At 36.3% G+C, this 18347-nt stretch overlaps 3 protein-coding genes across 3 annotated transcripts; 1 reads left to right on the forward strand and 2 right to left on the reverse strand.

The window, feature by feature from the left end:
- The first annotated feature begins 551 nt into the window (after nucleotides 1-551).
- LOC107863398 lies at nucleotides 552-2478 on the forward strand. The gene is made up of 2 exons (XM_016709292.2): nucleotides 552-2008; nucleotides 2209-2478. The coding sequence occupies exons 1-2, from the start codon at nucleotides 1094-1096 to the stop codon at nucleotides 2314-2316; spliced, it is 1023 nt and encodes a 340-aa protein (XP_016564778.1). The 5' UTR covers nucleotides 552-1093; the 3' UTR covers nucleotides 2317-2478.
- LOC107863397 (probable aminotransferase ACS12) lies at nucleotides 2366-14848 on the reverse strand. The gene is made up of 4 exons (XM_016709291.2): nucleotides 14122-14848; nucleotides 13886-14020; nucleotides 3572-3732; nucleotides 2366-3424 (listed from the first exon to the last, which is right to left on the reverse strand). Exons 1-4 carry the CDS (start codon nucleotides 14575-14577, stop codon nucleotides 2581-2583), a joined length of 1596 nt encoding a protein of 531 aa, XP_016564777.1. The 5' UTR covers nucleotides 14578-14848; the 3' UTR covers nucleotides 2366-2580.
- A 1836-nt stretch (nucleotides 14849-16684) lies between these two features.
- On the reverse strand, nucleotides 16685-17664 carry LOC107865153. Its single transcript, XM_016711489.1, has 2 exons — nucleotides 17287-17664; nucleotides 16685-16741 (listed from the first exon to the last, which is right to left on the reverse strand). Exons 1-2 carry the CDS (start codon nucleotides 17662-17664, stop codon nucleotides 16685-16687), a joined length of 435 nt encoding a protein of 144 aa, XP_016566975.1.
- Nucleotides 17665-18347: the final 683 nt, after the last annotated feature.

Raw genomic sequence — 18347 nt, forward strand, 5'->3', positions numbered from 1 at the left:
CTTTTGAAATTGTTAGTCTAAACAAATATTATATATTTATGTAGCTATAAATTATTTCACAAAGTAAAAGAAAAATTTCACTTGTTTTTCAATCTGATTTTTTTGTTTGTAGTACATCTGTTTTTCACTTCTACAAGTGTTGTGTAAATTCCTAGATAATTCTTTTTCCTTGTGAATTTGAAGTGATGCTATGAATTATGCTATTTTTTATTTACGTGGAGATGATATTTGAAGAATAAGACGAATAAGATGGAGAGTACAGAAATAGGTTGACTAGAGTGGAAATATATTAAGAAACAATTTAGAAAAAAGTTAATTACTTAGCTTCTGAAAATGAAAATCTGCTAAAGTGAAATTGGAAATTAGAAAAAAAAAATTGATTTGGTGATTTTGATTCGGGAGGGAATGAGAGAATTTAGAATTGATAAATTTGAAGGGAATGAGAGAAAGTTTAGAGTATTGAATAAGCAGTTTACTTTAATTGATATAATATATTTATTATATTAACCATGATTAGGAATTGAGATTGAATAAATTAAATCTTAGTCATTCAATTTAATTAAGTCATGTGTCATTAATCAAAATTGAGACTTTGGGAAAATGGAGAGAAGTCGGATCCAATCCTAACTAACCAATTTATACATAACTAATTTCTACATAATTAGTCCCCACACTATTTAATACGGCTTAACTCTAACCAGCAACCAAACATGGTCGAACTCTGTCCTAGAGGGGGCCAACGAGCACTTTCCTATTGAAGTAGTTCAGAGAGCACTAATAAACTGCTAGTAAATTTTACCAAAAAGTTCTAGTAGTTTGGTAAAGGCATATCAAGTTGGTTGACCGGTTCTTCGATTGCCTATGACAGTACGCTTCTTCAGCAAAAAGAATTTGCCCAAAATTGTTTAGTCAAAGAATTCTTCTTAACAGAAGTGTTTATTAAAGAGAGACAATTAAGAAAGAGATGATCATATAATATATTATGATCCATAACAGACAGTAAGTTTGCCTAATCTCTGTTTGCAGAAATAGTGCGGTTGGCATGTAGGTTTAGTTGCAAACTCCTCTAACCCACTTACTGTCTGCAATATATATGTATGTGTGTGTGTTTACTCGGCGAAAAGAAAAAACGAACATGGCAATGACGGTATATGTTCCACCGACGGCAGAAAATAACCCTTCTGGGAATTCAACTTGCAAGAGAGAGAGACAACAAATTTCCATTCCATTTATCTGGGAAGAAAGACCAGGAATACCGATAAAGGATTGGAAACCAAAGCCTCTGGCTACTACTAACGGCACGTTTACGTTTACACCCCCAGTTAAGCTCATTGCTTCTGTCCCCTTTGAATGGGAAGAAAAGCCAGGAACACCACTCCCTTTTTTCTCCCAGGCCTCTCCACACGAAAATATCACTGGCTTACCTTCAACTGTTACAGATGTGCAAGAAGGTGGAGACGACTTCTGGGCTGACATTGACAAGTACATCGATCAGCATGGTCATCATGATGAAGATGGCATGTCAGAATCAGAAGTTGTGGGGTCTGATTCAGAATCAATATATGAATCCTTCAGCTCAGCCCCTTCCTCCCTCCTAGCTAATGGATTCATACCAACTGTGGATATTTCAAGTGCTCTTCCGGTGGAGCAAACTTCTCTGACAGCAGACATACACCACAACATAAAGTGTCCACTTTCACCAACTTCTGAAACTGGCAGCAGCGTTCTCAGTTATGCAACTGGAACAACAAGCCTGATTGGAACTGCTTTTCTGGAAAAGCTCTTCCCTCTATTATCACCTAGTACAAGCTTTCTTCAGAACTGCAGCACCCCTGAAAAAGGAGGTTCTCATGTTCCTCCGAAAGCACTTAATAACAATCAAGATCATGATAACAATTGCAGCATCAAAGTAAGGCATCCACTAACTCTAGGTGAGCTGATAATGATGAGCCGAAGAAGAAGTTACCAAAGGAAGACAGTCCAAATGCAGAAGCAAAGCATCTCTAAGGTAGTTCTCTGAAAAACATCAATAGTTCATCCTGTTTAACCCAACAACTAGGAAACACTACACAGGCATAATAATTTGCATTCACTAGCAGTAAGACATTATCTAATCAATCCTCTTTATATATGCCAGACTTAAACAATAACAACATATTTCTACCAATGAAGAAATTTGTAAGACATCTATTATAATACTTGTTGCAGGAAATGATGGATGATGATGTTTTTGGAAGCTGCATGCTTGGAATTGGCATCACCATTGGTGAACTGCACAACAAGTGGAAGAGGCAGTTGCAACTCAAACTTATCTGAAAGATGCACATCTTAATTCACAGTTTGGCAGAACTTTGAAAGGACTATCTAAGAAAGTCATTTCTGTTATCCATTTTAAATTTAAACTTGTGCAACATGTTTCACATTCTACTGTACAACTTGGAACTTTAATTGACAACATGAGTGCAACTTTAGCATTAAGTGTCAATGATGCACATATAGGAACAGTGCATTCTCAGAAAAAGATGACACATCTAACACAGCATACCCTATTTTAAAGCTATAAACATTTAATCAGGAGGCCTAACTACGTTCAACAACTTTACGTATCCGTTCCATAACTAAAGGAATGTCCTTTTCTGCTAACGTACTAAAACAACATCTGAACCATCCAGGTTCAATACAATGGCAAGCTGACCCTGGAGTCATGTTTATCTTAGCTACATTCAAGAGCTTCTCCCACAGCTCAAGCTCTCCTTTTTCATTATAAGGGCAAATGAATTTGCTCATATTAACCCAACAATACAGGCCTGCACTGCTGTTCATGCATTTGATGCCCAATTGTTCTAGACCTGCCACGAATAAGTCAAACACTTTCCGCAATCTCTCTCTGTTTGTTCTCATATAATACTTGATGAACCCAGTATCTGAAAGCATTGCAACTAATAGGCTTTGCGTTGGTGCTGAAGCGGAACAAAATCTTGTCAACTTTTTAGATGCTTCCAAAACATTTTCATTGAAGGAATACAGAACTCCGAGCCTAAAACCTGGTACAGAAAGGTCTTTGGATAATCCATATATTATATGAACCCTGTCCCTGTCAGCATCCTCTTCATCAAGAATTTCAGCAACGCTTACAAACTCTTCACCACCGTAATTAGATCCAGCAAATATTTCATCTGATATTACATGGATGTTCTTCTCCCTTGCAAAATCTAAGACACTATGTAGCATTTCCCTACTCAGTATGTTCCCTACAGGGTTAGATGGGTTTGAGATAAGTATTCCACGGACCTTTTGCCCTCGCTTTCTTGCCTGACTAAATGCTTGATCAAGAGCTGCTATGTCCACCATGAAAGCATCGGAGCTACGACAGTGAACAGGTATAAGATCTATACCAGTTCTCCATCTTATATCCCTATCAAAGCTGCAAACAGAATCTTGTTACACACGAGCTGCACAGCACTGGTGTGCATACACATAGAGAGGAAGACAGAAAGGAAGGAGAAATATTGGAGGAGATGGAAAAAGACAACGTGATGTTATATTAAATCAGGTTGAAATTCGAAATTACCCAGGATAATAGGGTGTTGGAACAAGTAAAGCATTCCCATGGTCAGCCAAACAAAAGCACAGAACCTCAATGGCCGGAGTTGCACCAGACATTAACACCATTCGAGATGGATCAAATGACACTTTTTCTCCCATGACTTGAGACATGAAGCCTGCCAAGGCCTACAAGATTAAGATTACAATGTTACTATATATCCATCAGAAGAAATCGCTTATAGAGGTGATTTAATTAGACGTTAAAACAATAATAGTGCCTGACAGATACCTATTAGACAGCAGATAAATTAAATTGCCAAAAGACTGGAACTACAATAGGTGGACTGTAAAGAACAAATTACATGAATATCAACTACACTAGTATATTCTAAATCTCTAAGAAAAAATTAGTTGACTGCTGGACGATCTGGACCAGATTGGAGTAATCTGAAAGTCTCATTTTAGTCTATTCTTCTTTGTTTTTTTTTAAATAACTGCGGTTTCCAGGCTAGCTTGCATGCACCTTGACCAATTCCACAGATTACCTGATACGGGAATAATCACGGATATGGACTTATGGGAGTGCATGTTGGGTCCGAGACTTGGTGTGTGCAATTGAAGTGCAAAAGGGGACCTAAATGCACTAAAAATCAGCCAACATACTACACTTGATGGGCACCTAAGTCTCTAAGGGGCCTTTTGGTCTTTTTGTATTTTATTTGTAACCTAGTATAAATAGAATATTGAAGGGCTTTTAGACTTAGCTTTTGGATATTATTGTAAGTCTTGTAAGACTTGAAACACCATAGTTAGGGCTTGGAAAAGCCACCAATCAAAACTAGGGCAAGATCTAGTGTGGAATCACTAGTGATTGTATTTTGCTTGGAAACGTAGATGCTAGAGAGGAGGAATCCGATCTTGTGTCACGTAAGAGATAGGTGAATTGAAGTGTGTAGTGTTAAGGGTTCAAGAGTGGAATAGGCTGTTGAGTTCTTAAGATTACATCTTCATGTAGTCTATCTATCTATCATTTTATCTTATTGTAATCTTGTTAGTGTTGTAACTTGAATCCGTTTGTTCTTGTGTTTTAGTGAAGCCGTGACTTGTTTTCATCTTATTGTTGTGTCATATTATTATCATCTTGTTGTTGTTGTTGTTGCTGTTTTGGTGTTATATACACCATTGTGCCTTGTATTCTTCTTGTCGGTAGCGAATCCGAGAGTGGTCTCCAAAAAGGTCCTCGGATCCTTAAGATTAGTGGACTGATTTGGAGTGTGTTTTGATACTTCCTTGGTTTGCTTGGATTCTTGTATCATTACCTGCCTCAATTTGCTTGGATTCGGGTCGCTGAAGAATCTTAGGAATCCAAAAGAGAAGCATATGGTACAAAATTATGTATGGGACAAAGTTCTGATCAGTTGAAGAGGATGTTATCAAAAGCGAAAAGCAGGGATGAACACGTGTAACATAAGAAAAAAAATAACTATAACTACAAACAACAATGACATGGGGAAAAAAATGGTTAATACATTTAAATGAGATATAGGGAGTCAAAGCCATGCTAATCAAGTTCAAAATTTATTTAAACTTTTTGGCATTAGGAACTCCCCAACACACACACACACAGAGGCAGTATATATATTCATCAAATTGGGAGAAAAGCCATGTATACGAACAGCATATCCATAATCTATTTTTTTTTCTTAAGACAACAACATAGCGAGTGTATTCCCACAAGTGGGTAATTTTCTGTTCTCAGTCAGTGTCATATTTATCCATAAAAACCCTTTAGCTGTATATGTTGTTTTGCTGGTTCTATTTATTGTTTAGTGCCAAACTCTTCAAGACAGAAACCGTGAGAATGCTTCAAAGTGTCAGTGCCTACGCCAAAGAGTTCCTTGAGCAATGAAAAGTACTCAGACTGAGTACACACCTAATTTCTAGGCTTAAGCACGCCTTCACTGATGCTGGTTAGTACTCCTTTAGTCCTTCCTGCCAAAATACTTGTACTCTTCTTTTTTTTTTTTTTTAAGGTTGTTCCAAAACGTGGCCCAACAACAATAACTAAGCCTCAATCCCAAACAAGTCGGGTTGGCTATATGAATCCTCAATAATCATGTTTCTCCATTTAAGTTCAACTAATGTCATCATCGTATCATATATGAAACTGAAAAATAAGCTAATTATTTTTTAAAAAAAGTTTTCTATATTTTTTACTGGCATCAAACTTAACACTCTGAAATGCGCAAGACTAGAAAATTGTGATGGTGGGAGGAGCATGGATATCATAACACGGGGATCCAACTTTGAAAAACAAAAGAACGAGGATCAACGGATCTGGCTATGATACCATGTGGAAAAAATGGATCTTGGGCCCTAACTCAACAGTCAACCTTACAAGATAGTCCATGAGGGAGGATGGTCCAAGACAATATAAGGAGACCACGTCATTCACTTCAACTAATGTTATGCTTCCACACACACTTATCTACTACTTTCTAAAAAATTTTATGCTTCCACACACACTTATGAACTACGTTCTACAATTGTCGATTGACCATAGAATCTAAAAACTATATACATATATACTCTACAACATTTTCACTACAAAAGATAACTTGGGAAACAAGTATAAGGAAGATAGCTTAAAGCTTTTTTTTTGGCACAACATTTTCACTACAAAATCTAAACAAGTATTTTTCGTACCAAAACAAAGAGGTAAATTCCTTTTCATGTTTTGTGATCATAAAGCTAACAGGTTCTATAGATTGTAAGACGTGCCTAGAATTCAACAAAATATGCATATTCAGTAGCCATCTATTCCTCTGATTTCCTCGTCAATTTGCACTCTTAGGACTAGCCAATCGTGTTTCAAGAATAACAGCTTTATTTAATTGATGTACTATTTATTTCACGAAAAGTTTTGGTCAACAAGCAAAGGATAGTAACAACTGTCAGTATGGCATATATTGAAAATAAAACTGTAGGAAGTACCATAGAAAATTAAAATAAGAGAGAAGAAGAAACTAGATAATACAAAGAAGTGCATTTATTCATTTATAAGTCTACTAATTCATCTTTACTGGGCTGCGAAGATAAGTTCCATTAATTTCTGGCCAGTCGTTTGTATACAAACTAATTTATTGTCCTGATAGTCTAAGTGGAGTAAAATCAATTAACCTGCTGAAAAATACAGGTAAGAACTTCCATAGTTATTTTTAGCTCTATGATAGGAGGGGAAAAGAAATGGTTCCAGTTTCCTTTGTTTTGATAGCTAAAGCAATGTAAAATCTTCACTTTAAAGAAAATAGTTTCCACAAAAAGAGGGAAAACAACTCAAGTCCATAACAAGAATGACAATTACTATGCCAACAAGTTGGGCACTGAGGCATAAATTATCTTCCAGCCTACGTATATCACTTGCATTTATCAAAATGTAAACATTTCACCAAATACCATTTCCCATTACCCACCTCATCCTTCCTTTATAATGCTGAAAAGAATTTACTGTTGGGTTCAAAGTATATGAAAAAGTGTGAATGAGAAATGGAGGAAAAATGGTGGAGAGAAGAGAGACACTAATTTAAAAAGTGTACTCCCAAATTGGAAAGTTCACTCTTTCTCCCACATTGGTGGAAGAAAAGAACTTGTGAGTGTTTAAAATAAGGAACACTTACTCCACATGGTAAGTGAGGCAAGAAATAAAAGATGCCTCGCGCCGTCGTCGTCGCTCGCTCGGCTCGGCTTCGGATTGGGATCGATCAATCGAAAATTCTAAAGGGAAAAACGCAACTTTTTCCTGTGTTTTGATACTCCATTTATATGCATGCATGCAGATGCCGAAACAGTACAGTGCTGAAATGAAGGGATGCAACCCTTCAAGGTATGCCTGTTCGGAAAAGAATGTACACATTCTTTGGACGAACAGACATAGCTTTTCCAGAAAGGTCACACCTTTTAAGTGAACCATTGCCACTTTTCGGAAGAGGCACATGTTGGCTATATAAACCTGTTTTCATCCACAGGTTTAGGTATGAATTTTTTGAAATACAAACTCTCTTCTTGTCTTGAAAAACTTTCTGTTTGATCTATCAAACCGTTGAGTGAGTTCGCTGAATCCAACAATTTGAGGTACCGCTATTGTTCGGATTGAAGGTCATTTTATCCTAGGAGGAAGATTCAAAAACCTCGGGTACAGAGATGGGAATTATTCCTTAAGGACACTCTGTGAATTCGGAGGACTTGGTCTTAAATTTTGTTTCATCTCTTTTCTGAATCTTAACACACTTCTTAGATAGATTATTCGTAATCTAGTGTTGAAGGTGTTACAGAACTTCATAAGTGTTCTTGTCTTGGACTTGAACTAGTGTTGAAGTTTGTGTTTCTTATATACAGATTCCTGTATCCGAATACATAAAAAATAACAATCTTAAGGAATAAATTTTCTACAGAATCTGTATTGCTTGTTTTTGGAGATTAAAGCTTTAAGTTTTCTACTCCGTTTGAACTTAACTAGTGATTCGAAGATATAAAATCTTCATCACAAGTTAAAAATCATTCGGCTGACGATTGGAAGTCATAAAAACCTCATCGTTAACTAGAAACAAGAAGAAGAGTTTAAGGTTGCTTAACTTTATAAATAGTATTCTGAAAATACTAAATTTTATTGTCTAATGGTGACAGAAAAAATGACTAACGAAAGTCAAATGCAAGATGCGGCTACGACTGTGGGGGCAACTAGCATTGCTTCAACAAGTCGAGCAAATGCTCCGCAACCAATGGCACCTGCGGAGAAGCCTGAAAAATTTGCGGGCATTGACTTTAAGCGATGGTAGCAAAAGATGTTCTTTTACCTCACCACTCTATGTCTTCAAAGGTTCACTAGTGAGGATGCTCCTGAGGTGCCCAAGGGAACCTTGAACGAAGAGCATTTCATGATTGTAGAAGCTTGGAAACACTCGGACTTCTTTTGCAGAAATTATATATTGAGTGGTCTCCAAGACGATCTCTACAATGTTTACAGTGGAACTAAGACATCGAAGGAATTGTGGGGGGCACTAGAACGACAGAGGATGCGGGAATTAAGAAATTCTTTGTTGCAAGGTTCTTGGACTTTAAAATGATAGATAGCAAATCGGTTGTCTCTCAAGTGCAGGAATTGCAAGTAATCATTCACGATCTCCTAGCAGAAGGTATATCTTTGAAAAATACCTTAGTTGAAAAAATTGAAAATGTTCTTAGTACTCACATAAACTGTTTTGTAGGTTTGATTGTGAATGATGCATTTCAAGTAGCAGCGATCATTGAGAAGCTACCACATATGTGGAAAGACTTCAAAAACTACTTGGAGCACAAACGCAAGGAGATGACTGTCGAAGATCTTATTGTCCGACTACGTATTGAAGAAGATAATAAGGCTGCCGAGAGAAGGTCAAAAGGGAATTCTACAATTAATGGAGCACATATTGTAGAGGATGACCAAAACATTTCTAAGAAAAAGAAGAAAGTTGAACAAGGAAGCCATCAACCAAAGAAGAAATTCAAGGGAAAGTGCTTCAACTGTGGCAAGATTGGGCCATAAGTCCACGGATTGTCGTGCCCCTAAGAAAGACAAGAAAAAGGACCAAGCAAATATGATTGAGTACAACAAAGAATGTGATGATCTGTGTGCTATGTTTTAAGAATGCAACTTGGTGGGAATCCTCGCGAGTGGTGGATGGATTCTGGTGCCACCCGCTATGTTTGTGCCAACAAAGAGTTGTTTTCGTTATTCGCTCCGGCTCAAGTGGAAGAAATGATCTACATGGCTAACTCCGCTACGGCTAAGGTAGAAGGAACAGGAAAAGTGGGCTTGAAAATGACTTCAGGAAAGGTCTTAACACTTAACAATGTCTTGTACGTTCCGAAATTACGTAGGAACTTGATTTCTGTTTCACTTCTAGACAAAAACGGAGTCAAATGTGTAACCGTTTCTGGAAAAATTGTAATTAGCAAAGGAGAAGTGCATAAAGAAAGGCTATCTCACCGAAGGCCTTTATAAGATGAATGTAATGAATGTTGAAATAAATAAAAGTTCAAATTCTTCTTACTTGCTTGAGTTTTATAATTTATGGCATGAACGTTTAGGTCATGTTAATTATAAAACGTTACAAAAATTGATTAACTTAGAAGTTTTACCAAACTTTGAGTGCAATAAATCAAAGTGTTAAACGTGTGTGGAATCAAAGTATGTAAAGCAACCTTATAAGTCCGTTGAAAGGAATTTCAATCCTTTAGACTTAGTACACACTGACATTTGTGATATGCAGTCAAAACCATCGCGTGGTGTGACAAAGTATTTCATAACTTTTATTGACGATTGCACTAGATATTGTTATGTCTACTTGCTAAATAGTAAGGATGAAGCAATAGATGCGTTTAGGCAATACAAAACTGAAGTAGAAAATCAGTTAGAGAAAAAGATAAAAATGATAAGAAGTGATAGGGGCGGAGAATATGAATCTCCCTTCACCGAAATATGTGTAGAGAATGAAATTGTCCATCAAACTATGGCCCCATATTCACCTCAATCTAACGAAATTGCGGAAAGAAAAAACCGAACTTTGAAGGAAATGATGAATGCCTTGCTTATAAGTTCTGGTTTACCGCAAAACTTATGGAGGAGGCTATCCTTACAGCCAATCGTATACTCAATAGAGTTCCCCATAGTAAGACACAATCAATTCCTTATGAAAAATGAAAAGGAAGGAAACCCAACTTGAAATATTTCAAAGTGTGGGGGTGTCTAGCAAAGGTCCAAGTTCTTATGCCTAAAAGGGTTAAGATAGGACCTAAGACTGTGGACTGCGTGTGTGTGTTCATAGGATATGCTAAAAGCAGTAAAGCATGTCAGTTTTTGGTTCATAAATCCGAACATCCGAATATAAATGAAAATACGGTAATTGAATCAAATAATGCTGAATTCTTTGAAAACATTTATCCGTATAAAACTAGACATGAACAGTCCAGTGGGGGGTCTAAACGACCTCGAGATGAACCAAGTGAGAATGTACATAATGAAGAAAATCCAAGACATAGTACACGTCAAAGAACGTCAACTTCGTTTGGTTCGAATTTTGTAACATTTCTCTTAGAAAATGAGCCTCAAACATTTAAAGAAGCGATGTCGTCTTAGGACTCATCCTTTTGGAAAGAGGCAGTCAATAGTGAGATTGATTCAATCTTGAGCAACCATACATGGGAATTAGTTGATCTTCCTCTAGGAAATAAGCCTTTAGGTTCTAAATGGATGGTACTATTGACAAATACAAGGCAAGACTTGTAGTAAAAGGCTTCAAACAAAAAGAAGGTTTTGATTACTTTGATACACACTCACCAGTAACAAGGATAACATCGATTCGAATGTTAATTTCCTTGGCGGCGGTATATGGTCTTGAAATCCATCAAAAGCATTCCTAAACGGAGAATTGGAGGAAGAAATTTACATGGAACAGCCTGAAGGTTTTGTGGTTCCAGGAAAGGAGAATAAGGTGTGTAAACTTATTAAGTCGTTGTATGGACTAAAGCAAGCACCTAAACAATGGCATGCGAAGTTTGACCAAACCATGTTGGCAAACGGGTTCAAGATAAATGAATATGATAAATGTGTTTATATTAAAGACACTTCAAATCACCAAGTCATTGTTTGTTTATATGTTGATCATCAGTAGAGACATTTCTAACATAAATGCAACAAAACGAATGCTCGAGAGTAAGTTCGATATGAAAGACCTTGGAGTTGCGGATGTGATCTTAGGAATAAGAATCCATAGAACTCCACAAAGATTGGCATTGTCACAGTCTCATTATATCGAAAATGTACTTGAAAAATTCAAGTATATGGAATTCGACATTGCCAAGACTCCATTGGATGTGAGCTTTGCACTTCGAAAGAATGAAGGTGAAAGTGACTCACAATTGGAGTACCCAAGAGTATTGGGATGTTTAATGTATATAATGAACTGTACACGACCAGACATAGCATGCGCTATTAGTAAATTGAGTCGGTACACAAGTAATCCCAACAAAACTCATTGGATGGCAATGAAAAGAGTTTTTGGGTATCTTAAATACACTCAAGACTGTGTCTTGCATTATAATAAATATCTTGCGGTACTTGAAGGATATAGAAATGCAAATTGGATCACCGGATCGAACGAAGTAAAATCCACAAGTGGATATGTATTTACTATCGGTGGAGGAGCAGTCTCTTGGAAATCATCCAAACAGACTTGTATTGCTCGCTCTACAATGGAATCTGAATTTATCGCATTGGATAAAGCCGGTGAAGAAGCAGAATGGCTCCGAAATTTCTTGGAAGATATTCCTTATTGGCCCAAACCAGTGGCACCAGTATGTACACACTGTGATAGCCAAGCGGTAATAGGTAGGGCAGGGAGCATGATGTACAACAGTAAATCTCGTCACATACAACGGAGACATAATACCGTTAGAGAACTTCTCTCTAGTGGAATTATCACTGGTGACTATGTGAAGTCAAAGGATAATGTGTCGGATCCACTTATAAAAAGCCTATCTAGAGAAGGAGTGGAAAGGACATCCAAGGGAATGGGTTTAAGGCCTAGGACAAGTCAGCATGGCAGTAACTCTACCTAGCAGACTGGAGATCCCAAGAGCTAGGTTCAAGGAGATCAAATAAAGTTGTGTCTGACAGGTTCAACATTGTCAATTATCCAACCCATTCTCATGATGTAGACAATGTTTAGAAAACAAGGATAAGACTTAAGGTGAAAAGTCTTTTAATGATTATCTAAATTTGGCAGATTTGACCAAATAGTTTAATCTATAGGATTGAACGTTTAGAAATCACCTATGTGAGGGCGAAGTGGAAGCCGCTTCAAGGAGAATGTTGGTAAAGGCCTATTCTCTAAGCTCTCGTGAAATCTGGACATGTTCATGGCTGAAAAGAACAAAACCGTGAGAACCATAAACGATAAAAAGATGGTTCTGTGACGTGTTGTCTAAGTGTACACTAAAGCTTGGCGGTTCAAAGATATCAAATCTACCGATTGACCGAGTGCATCCGATGCATGTTCACTACGGAAAGTTCAAAGGGAAACCCACTTATCCAGATGCAATCAGTCTTTGCTTGATGATCACATACTTGTCCGTAAAAATTTTACGAAAAAAAAATAGTCATTTCCCATTCATGTGGAGTATTGTTGGGTTCAAAGTATATGAAAAAGTGTGAATGAGAAATAGAGGAAAAATGGTGGAGAGAAGAGAGACACTAATTGAGAAAGTGTACTCCCAAATTGGAAAGTTCACTCTTTCTCCCACATTGATGGAAGAAGAGAACTTGTGAGTGTTTAAAATAAGAAACACTTACTCCACATGGTAAGTGAGGCAAGAAATAAGAGATGTCTCGCGCCTTCGTCGTCGTCGTCGCTCGGTTCGGCTTGGATTCGGATTTGGATTTAGATTTGTCAAATGATCGATCCATGAGATCTATCTTCTTGGACAAAATTTATTTGACAGAAATTCAAAAATTCAGTTCGAAAATTCCAAAGTGAAAAACACAAATTTTTCCTGTGTTTTGATACTCCATTTATATGCATGCATGCAGATTCCGAAATAGTGTTTCGAAACAGTGCAGTGCTGAAACAAAGGAATGCAACTCTTCAACGAAATGACACACTGATTCATGAAATGGTATGCCTGTTCGAAAAAGACACATTCTTTGGACGAACGGACATGGCTTTTCCAGAAAGGTCACACCTTTTAAGTGAACCATTGCCACTTTTCGGAAGAGGCACATGTTGGCTATATAAACTTGCTTTCATTCACAGGTTTAGGTACGAATTTTTTGAAATACAAACTCTCTTCTTGTCTTGAAAAACTTTCTGTGTGATCTATCAAACCGTTGAGTGAGTTCGCTGAATCCAACAATTTGAGGTACCGCTATTATTTGGATTGAAGGTCATTTTATCCTAGGAGGAAGATTCAAAAACCTCGGGTACAGTGAGGAAAATTATTCCTTAAGAACACTCCGTGAATTCGGAGGACTTGGTCTTAAATTTTGTTTCATCTCTTTTCTGAATCTTAACACACTTCTTAGATAGATTATTCGTAATCTAGTGTTGAAGGTGTTACAGAACTTTATAAGTGTTCTTGTCTTAGACTTGAACTAGTGTTGAAGTTTGTGTTTCTAATATACAGATTCTTGTACCCAAATACATAAAAAAAATAACATTTACGTCGTACCAAATACGGCTTACGGCTCACTTTACTTGGACGCGAGTTCCGGTTGAGAAAACGAAATGAACATAAAATGCATTACCACTTTCAATTCAGTCAATCCATCAAATGGCTGGTACGTAAGAATTCCATTGATATTCAATCCATCACCGACTCCTCCAAGTGTTGAAACGTTCAAATTGCTTGAAATCCACTTCTCCATCAAATCTAACGACAACTTCGAGCAAACACAGAACAAAAAAAACACATCATAGAATCAGTCATTAATGAACCCGTAAACTAGCACAATCTCACAGCAGCAAAAATCACAAGTAATACCCTGTTTTCCGCAATTCCTAGATCAATAACACCGTCAGGATTATCCAATTCATTATACGGATCAGCTCGGAACCTATCCATTCCAATGTAGTAAGGTGAATCATTCGGTGCAGCTACCACACTAGCCCTGGAAGACAAAAAAACCCTGCCAACGGAGCTACGAGTTGTCAGATTTAAACGGGAAGACGAACGGTGTAACTCTGCTAAGTTGGGCGATGAAGTTGACGGTGAGGGAGGATTACAGGCAGAAGGCTTAGGACGGTGTCGTTTTAAGTAGAATTGTAGGAAGTAGAAAAGTGCACAAGGAATGAGTGAACCTAAAATAAGTCCGCCTCGGCCTTGAACTACGCCTTGTAATGGCACAACGAGTCTCATTCCTCCGCTATTGCTGGGTGATGATTTTACGGTGTCGTTTTCGGTGTCCGAATTAGGTTTTGTATGGCTAGTGGAGGTCATATGACGGTGGAAAGGTGGTGATGTTGTCGCCGGAAGGGTGGGGCGAGGGCTTAAGCTATGCTTGCTGTTTTCGACTTGTGGTTTGCTTGGAAGACGAGGGAAGATAGGATTCTGTTGGTGAAAAGTTTTGCGGGGTAATGAATTGTCCGAAAAGCCCTTCACGAATCAAAAAAGAAGAGACGAGCGAAAAAAATATTATTCATTGGCCGACCGTGGGGCTCGAGCCCAAGGCTCTCAACCTTGTGCTCTACCGGCTAAGCAGGACGAGCCTTTTGTTTGACAGAATTTGTTAGTCTAATTTAACCGAATTTTAGTACCATGTTTGGTAGTGTTTTGGTTATTTTATCTGTATAATCTATATTTATATGTATAATTTATATCTATAATATACTAAAAATGTGAAAATTCTTATAAAAGTGATTTAAACTTTTTACCCTTCATTAAAAGACTTTAGATAAAACTATCTTTTCACTATTATTTTAAATTTATTATTTAATTATTTTTTATTATATTAACTAGACTTCCTAAAATATATAGGACTCCTGAAATATATGATAGGAGAATTAATTAATATTTTTCTTTCTACTAGAGTTCTTAAAATATATAGAACTCCTAAAATATATGGTAGGAGAATTAATTAATATTTTTCTTTCTACTAGAGTTTCTAAAATATATGGGATTCCTAGAATATATGGTAGAAGAATTAATTAATATTTTCCTTTCTACTGTTCAATTACAAAAATACTCCTAAAATAGGACTCTATTAAGGAAATATTTCTATAAATATTGAGATGTATGTTAAACTAGAGAACAAATCGGTTTGTCTGTTGGAAGAATATGATTAATGCTCATCTAACTTGATTCGATTGCATGTCTAGATGACGGATGCTTGATTTTCTAACCCTCAACTTCTTCACTCTTTTTGTCAGCATAATAGAATTCAACATGTGTGTGTATATATATATCTTCTTTATTTTCATTGAAAATCACTCTTTAGGGTCAAAATTTATGCTCAGCCAAAAATTTATTGGATCAATATTGAAACTTTGTGATCGCTATTATATTTTTTTTATTGTTTACAGGTCGTAGTTGAATGTCGATTGACTTTGAAGAATTTCTTGTGTAAAGATTAGGTTTAATTATATTGTTTTGATATTGTTATTATCTTATTGTTTTATTTTAATTTACAGATGCTAGATGAATGTGGGTTAACTTTAAAAAAATTTAGTTAAAGGTTAGGTTTAATTGTATTATCGTAATATCTTTATTAGTTTGTTATTTTGTGGTAAGTTTACAGTTCGTAGATGAATCTCGATCGGCTTTGTGAATTTTTTATGTGTAAAATTTAAGTTTAATTGTATTGTTTTGATATCACTTTTATCGTATTATTTCGTTGCAGTTTACAGGTGATAGATAGATGTTGGTTGGCTTTGATGAATTTTTTTATGTAAAGGTTAGGTTCAGTTGTATTATTTTGATATCTCTGTTATCGTATTATTTTGTTATTGTTTACAGGTGGTAGATGAGTGTCAGACGACTTTGAGAAAAAATTTATGTCTAAAGATTAGATTTAACTATATTTTGATGTCTCTGTGATTGTATTGTTTTGTTGCAATTTACAGATAGTAGATGAAGGTCGATCGACTTTTAAAAATATTTTTGGTAAAGATTAGGTTTAATAAATAAATTCTCCATCTTTACATACTCAAGAGATATTAAATTTAATTATTATATTCATCTTTATTATTTAAACAAATATCTTATTTAATGTAATGTTTAAACTCATTAAAACGGGGTACACACGCAAGACACGTACACCTAAACTAGTATATACAAAAAGGGTTAAGGGGTTGTATGGTACGAGAGATAAGGGATAACTAATTTCAGAATTAATTTTAAGATGAGCTTATTCCATGTTTGATTGTGATAAAATTCATGGAATAACTATCCCGAAATTATAGTGTTATTTTATCTCTCCTTGAGGGTGGAATAAATAATCCCGAGATAACTTATTTCCCAACCAAATGACCCTTAAATATATTCATAACATATGAAAAATGACTCGCAAGTATCCTAACAAAAGAATACTCATATTTGAATTAACTCATTATAAAATGTAAGGATCAAAATTAATGGATTTCAAATCAGACATATTTAACATTACCTATAATAACAACAACAAAAACAACAACAAACCCAGTATATTCCCACAAAGTGGAGTCTATTGAGGGTAAAATGTACGCAGTCCATACCACTACCCCAAAAAAGTAGAGAGGTTGTTTCCGATAGACCCCCGGCTCAAGACAAAAGGATATTAAATAAAATCGTCAAAAGCATGCAACAAGATAAAATTAACAGAGATAGGGCACCCACAAAAAATACTATACACTACCAACCAAAAGGCACCCCTTCTTCCCAACCCTAAGACTATCAACCCAGTTACACCAAAGCATTCCTAACTACAGACTACGAATCATTCATACGTACTAACCCTCTATCCTAATATGTTTCCTTCATAGCTTCTTACCGAGGGTCGGCTCATGTCCTCAGTAAGTCGTAACTGCTCCATGTCACGTCTAATCACTTCTCTCCAGTATTTCTTTGCCTACCCCTACCCCGTTTGAAATCATCCAAGGTCAACCTCTCACACCTACGAACTGGGGCATCAGTGTCTCTCCTCATCACATGTCCAAACCACTTCAACCTTACTTCCTGCATCTTGTCATCTATAGACGTCACTCCCACCTTCTCCCGAATAGTTATATTCCTAACCCTGTTGCCCCTCGTAAAATTATACATCCAACACAACATCATCATTTCTGCCACTTTCAACTTTTGGATTTGAGAATTTTTGGTTGGCCAATATTTCGCTCCATACAGCATGGTCGGACGGACAACAACTCTATAGAATTTGCCTTTAAGCTTCAGAGGCACATTCTTATCACATAAAAATCCTGAGGCAAGCTTCCATTTCATCCATCCTGCTCCAGTACGATGAGAGACATCCTCATCAATCTCTCTATTTTCCTGAATTATAAACCCAAGATACTTAAAACTATCCCTCTTACAAACCACCTGTGAATCCATCTTTACAACTACTTCGTCCTTCTGCCTCGAGTCAGTAAACCTTTCACTCCAAGTACTCCGTCTTGGTCCTACTCAACCTGAAACCTTTAGACTTTAGGGTTTGTCTCTACACCTTCAACTTATCATTAACACCTTCCCGCGTCTCATCAATCAAAACTACATCGTCTGCAAAAAACATACACCAAGGCACCTCTCCTTGTATACTCCATGTCAACGCATCCATCACCAAGGCAAATAAACTATTATAACTCATTATCAATTTATATAATAGTAACAATGTAAGGTAGAATATGAAATGATTAATTCCTGCATAACTCTAACAAGCAACCAATTAACGACCCTTTACTCTTTAAAACTTGTGGTTTAAACAAGTCATAGACATTTGTATTACTAAATTATTTCCATTAAAAATAAACTTAAGTTATTTTATTGTTTTAAAATAGGCTAAAATAATGTATCACATATATTATGACTGTTTTGCCCCTTTTCAATTTCGAAGGGTTTGAAAAACATTATTTTTGACCTTTTAAACTAATCCAAAACTTGAAAAAAAAATTGAAACAATTTAAGAAATTACAGAGTCGCCACTTGATTTTCGAAAAAATATCAAGAAAAACTAAAAATATTACTTAAAAGATTCAAAACAGAAAAAATCTTTTAAGTTTAGAAATTCTGAGTAAGCG

Source organism: Capsicum annuum, chromosome 3 (assembly GCF_002878395.1).
Source record: "Capsicum annuum cultivar UCD-10X-F1 chromosome 3, UCD10Xv1.1, whole genome shotgun sequence".
In the NCBI taxonomy this organism is placed as follows: domain Eukaryota; kingdom Viridiplantae; phylum Streptophyta; class Magnoliopsida; order Solanales; family Solanaceae; genus Capsicum; species Capsicum annuum.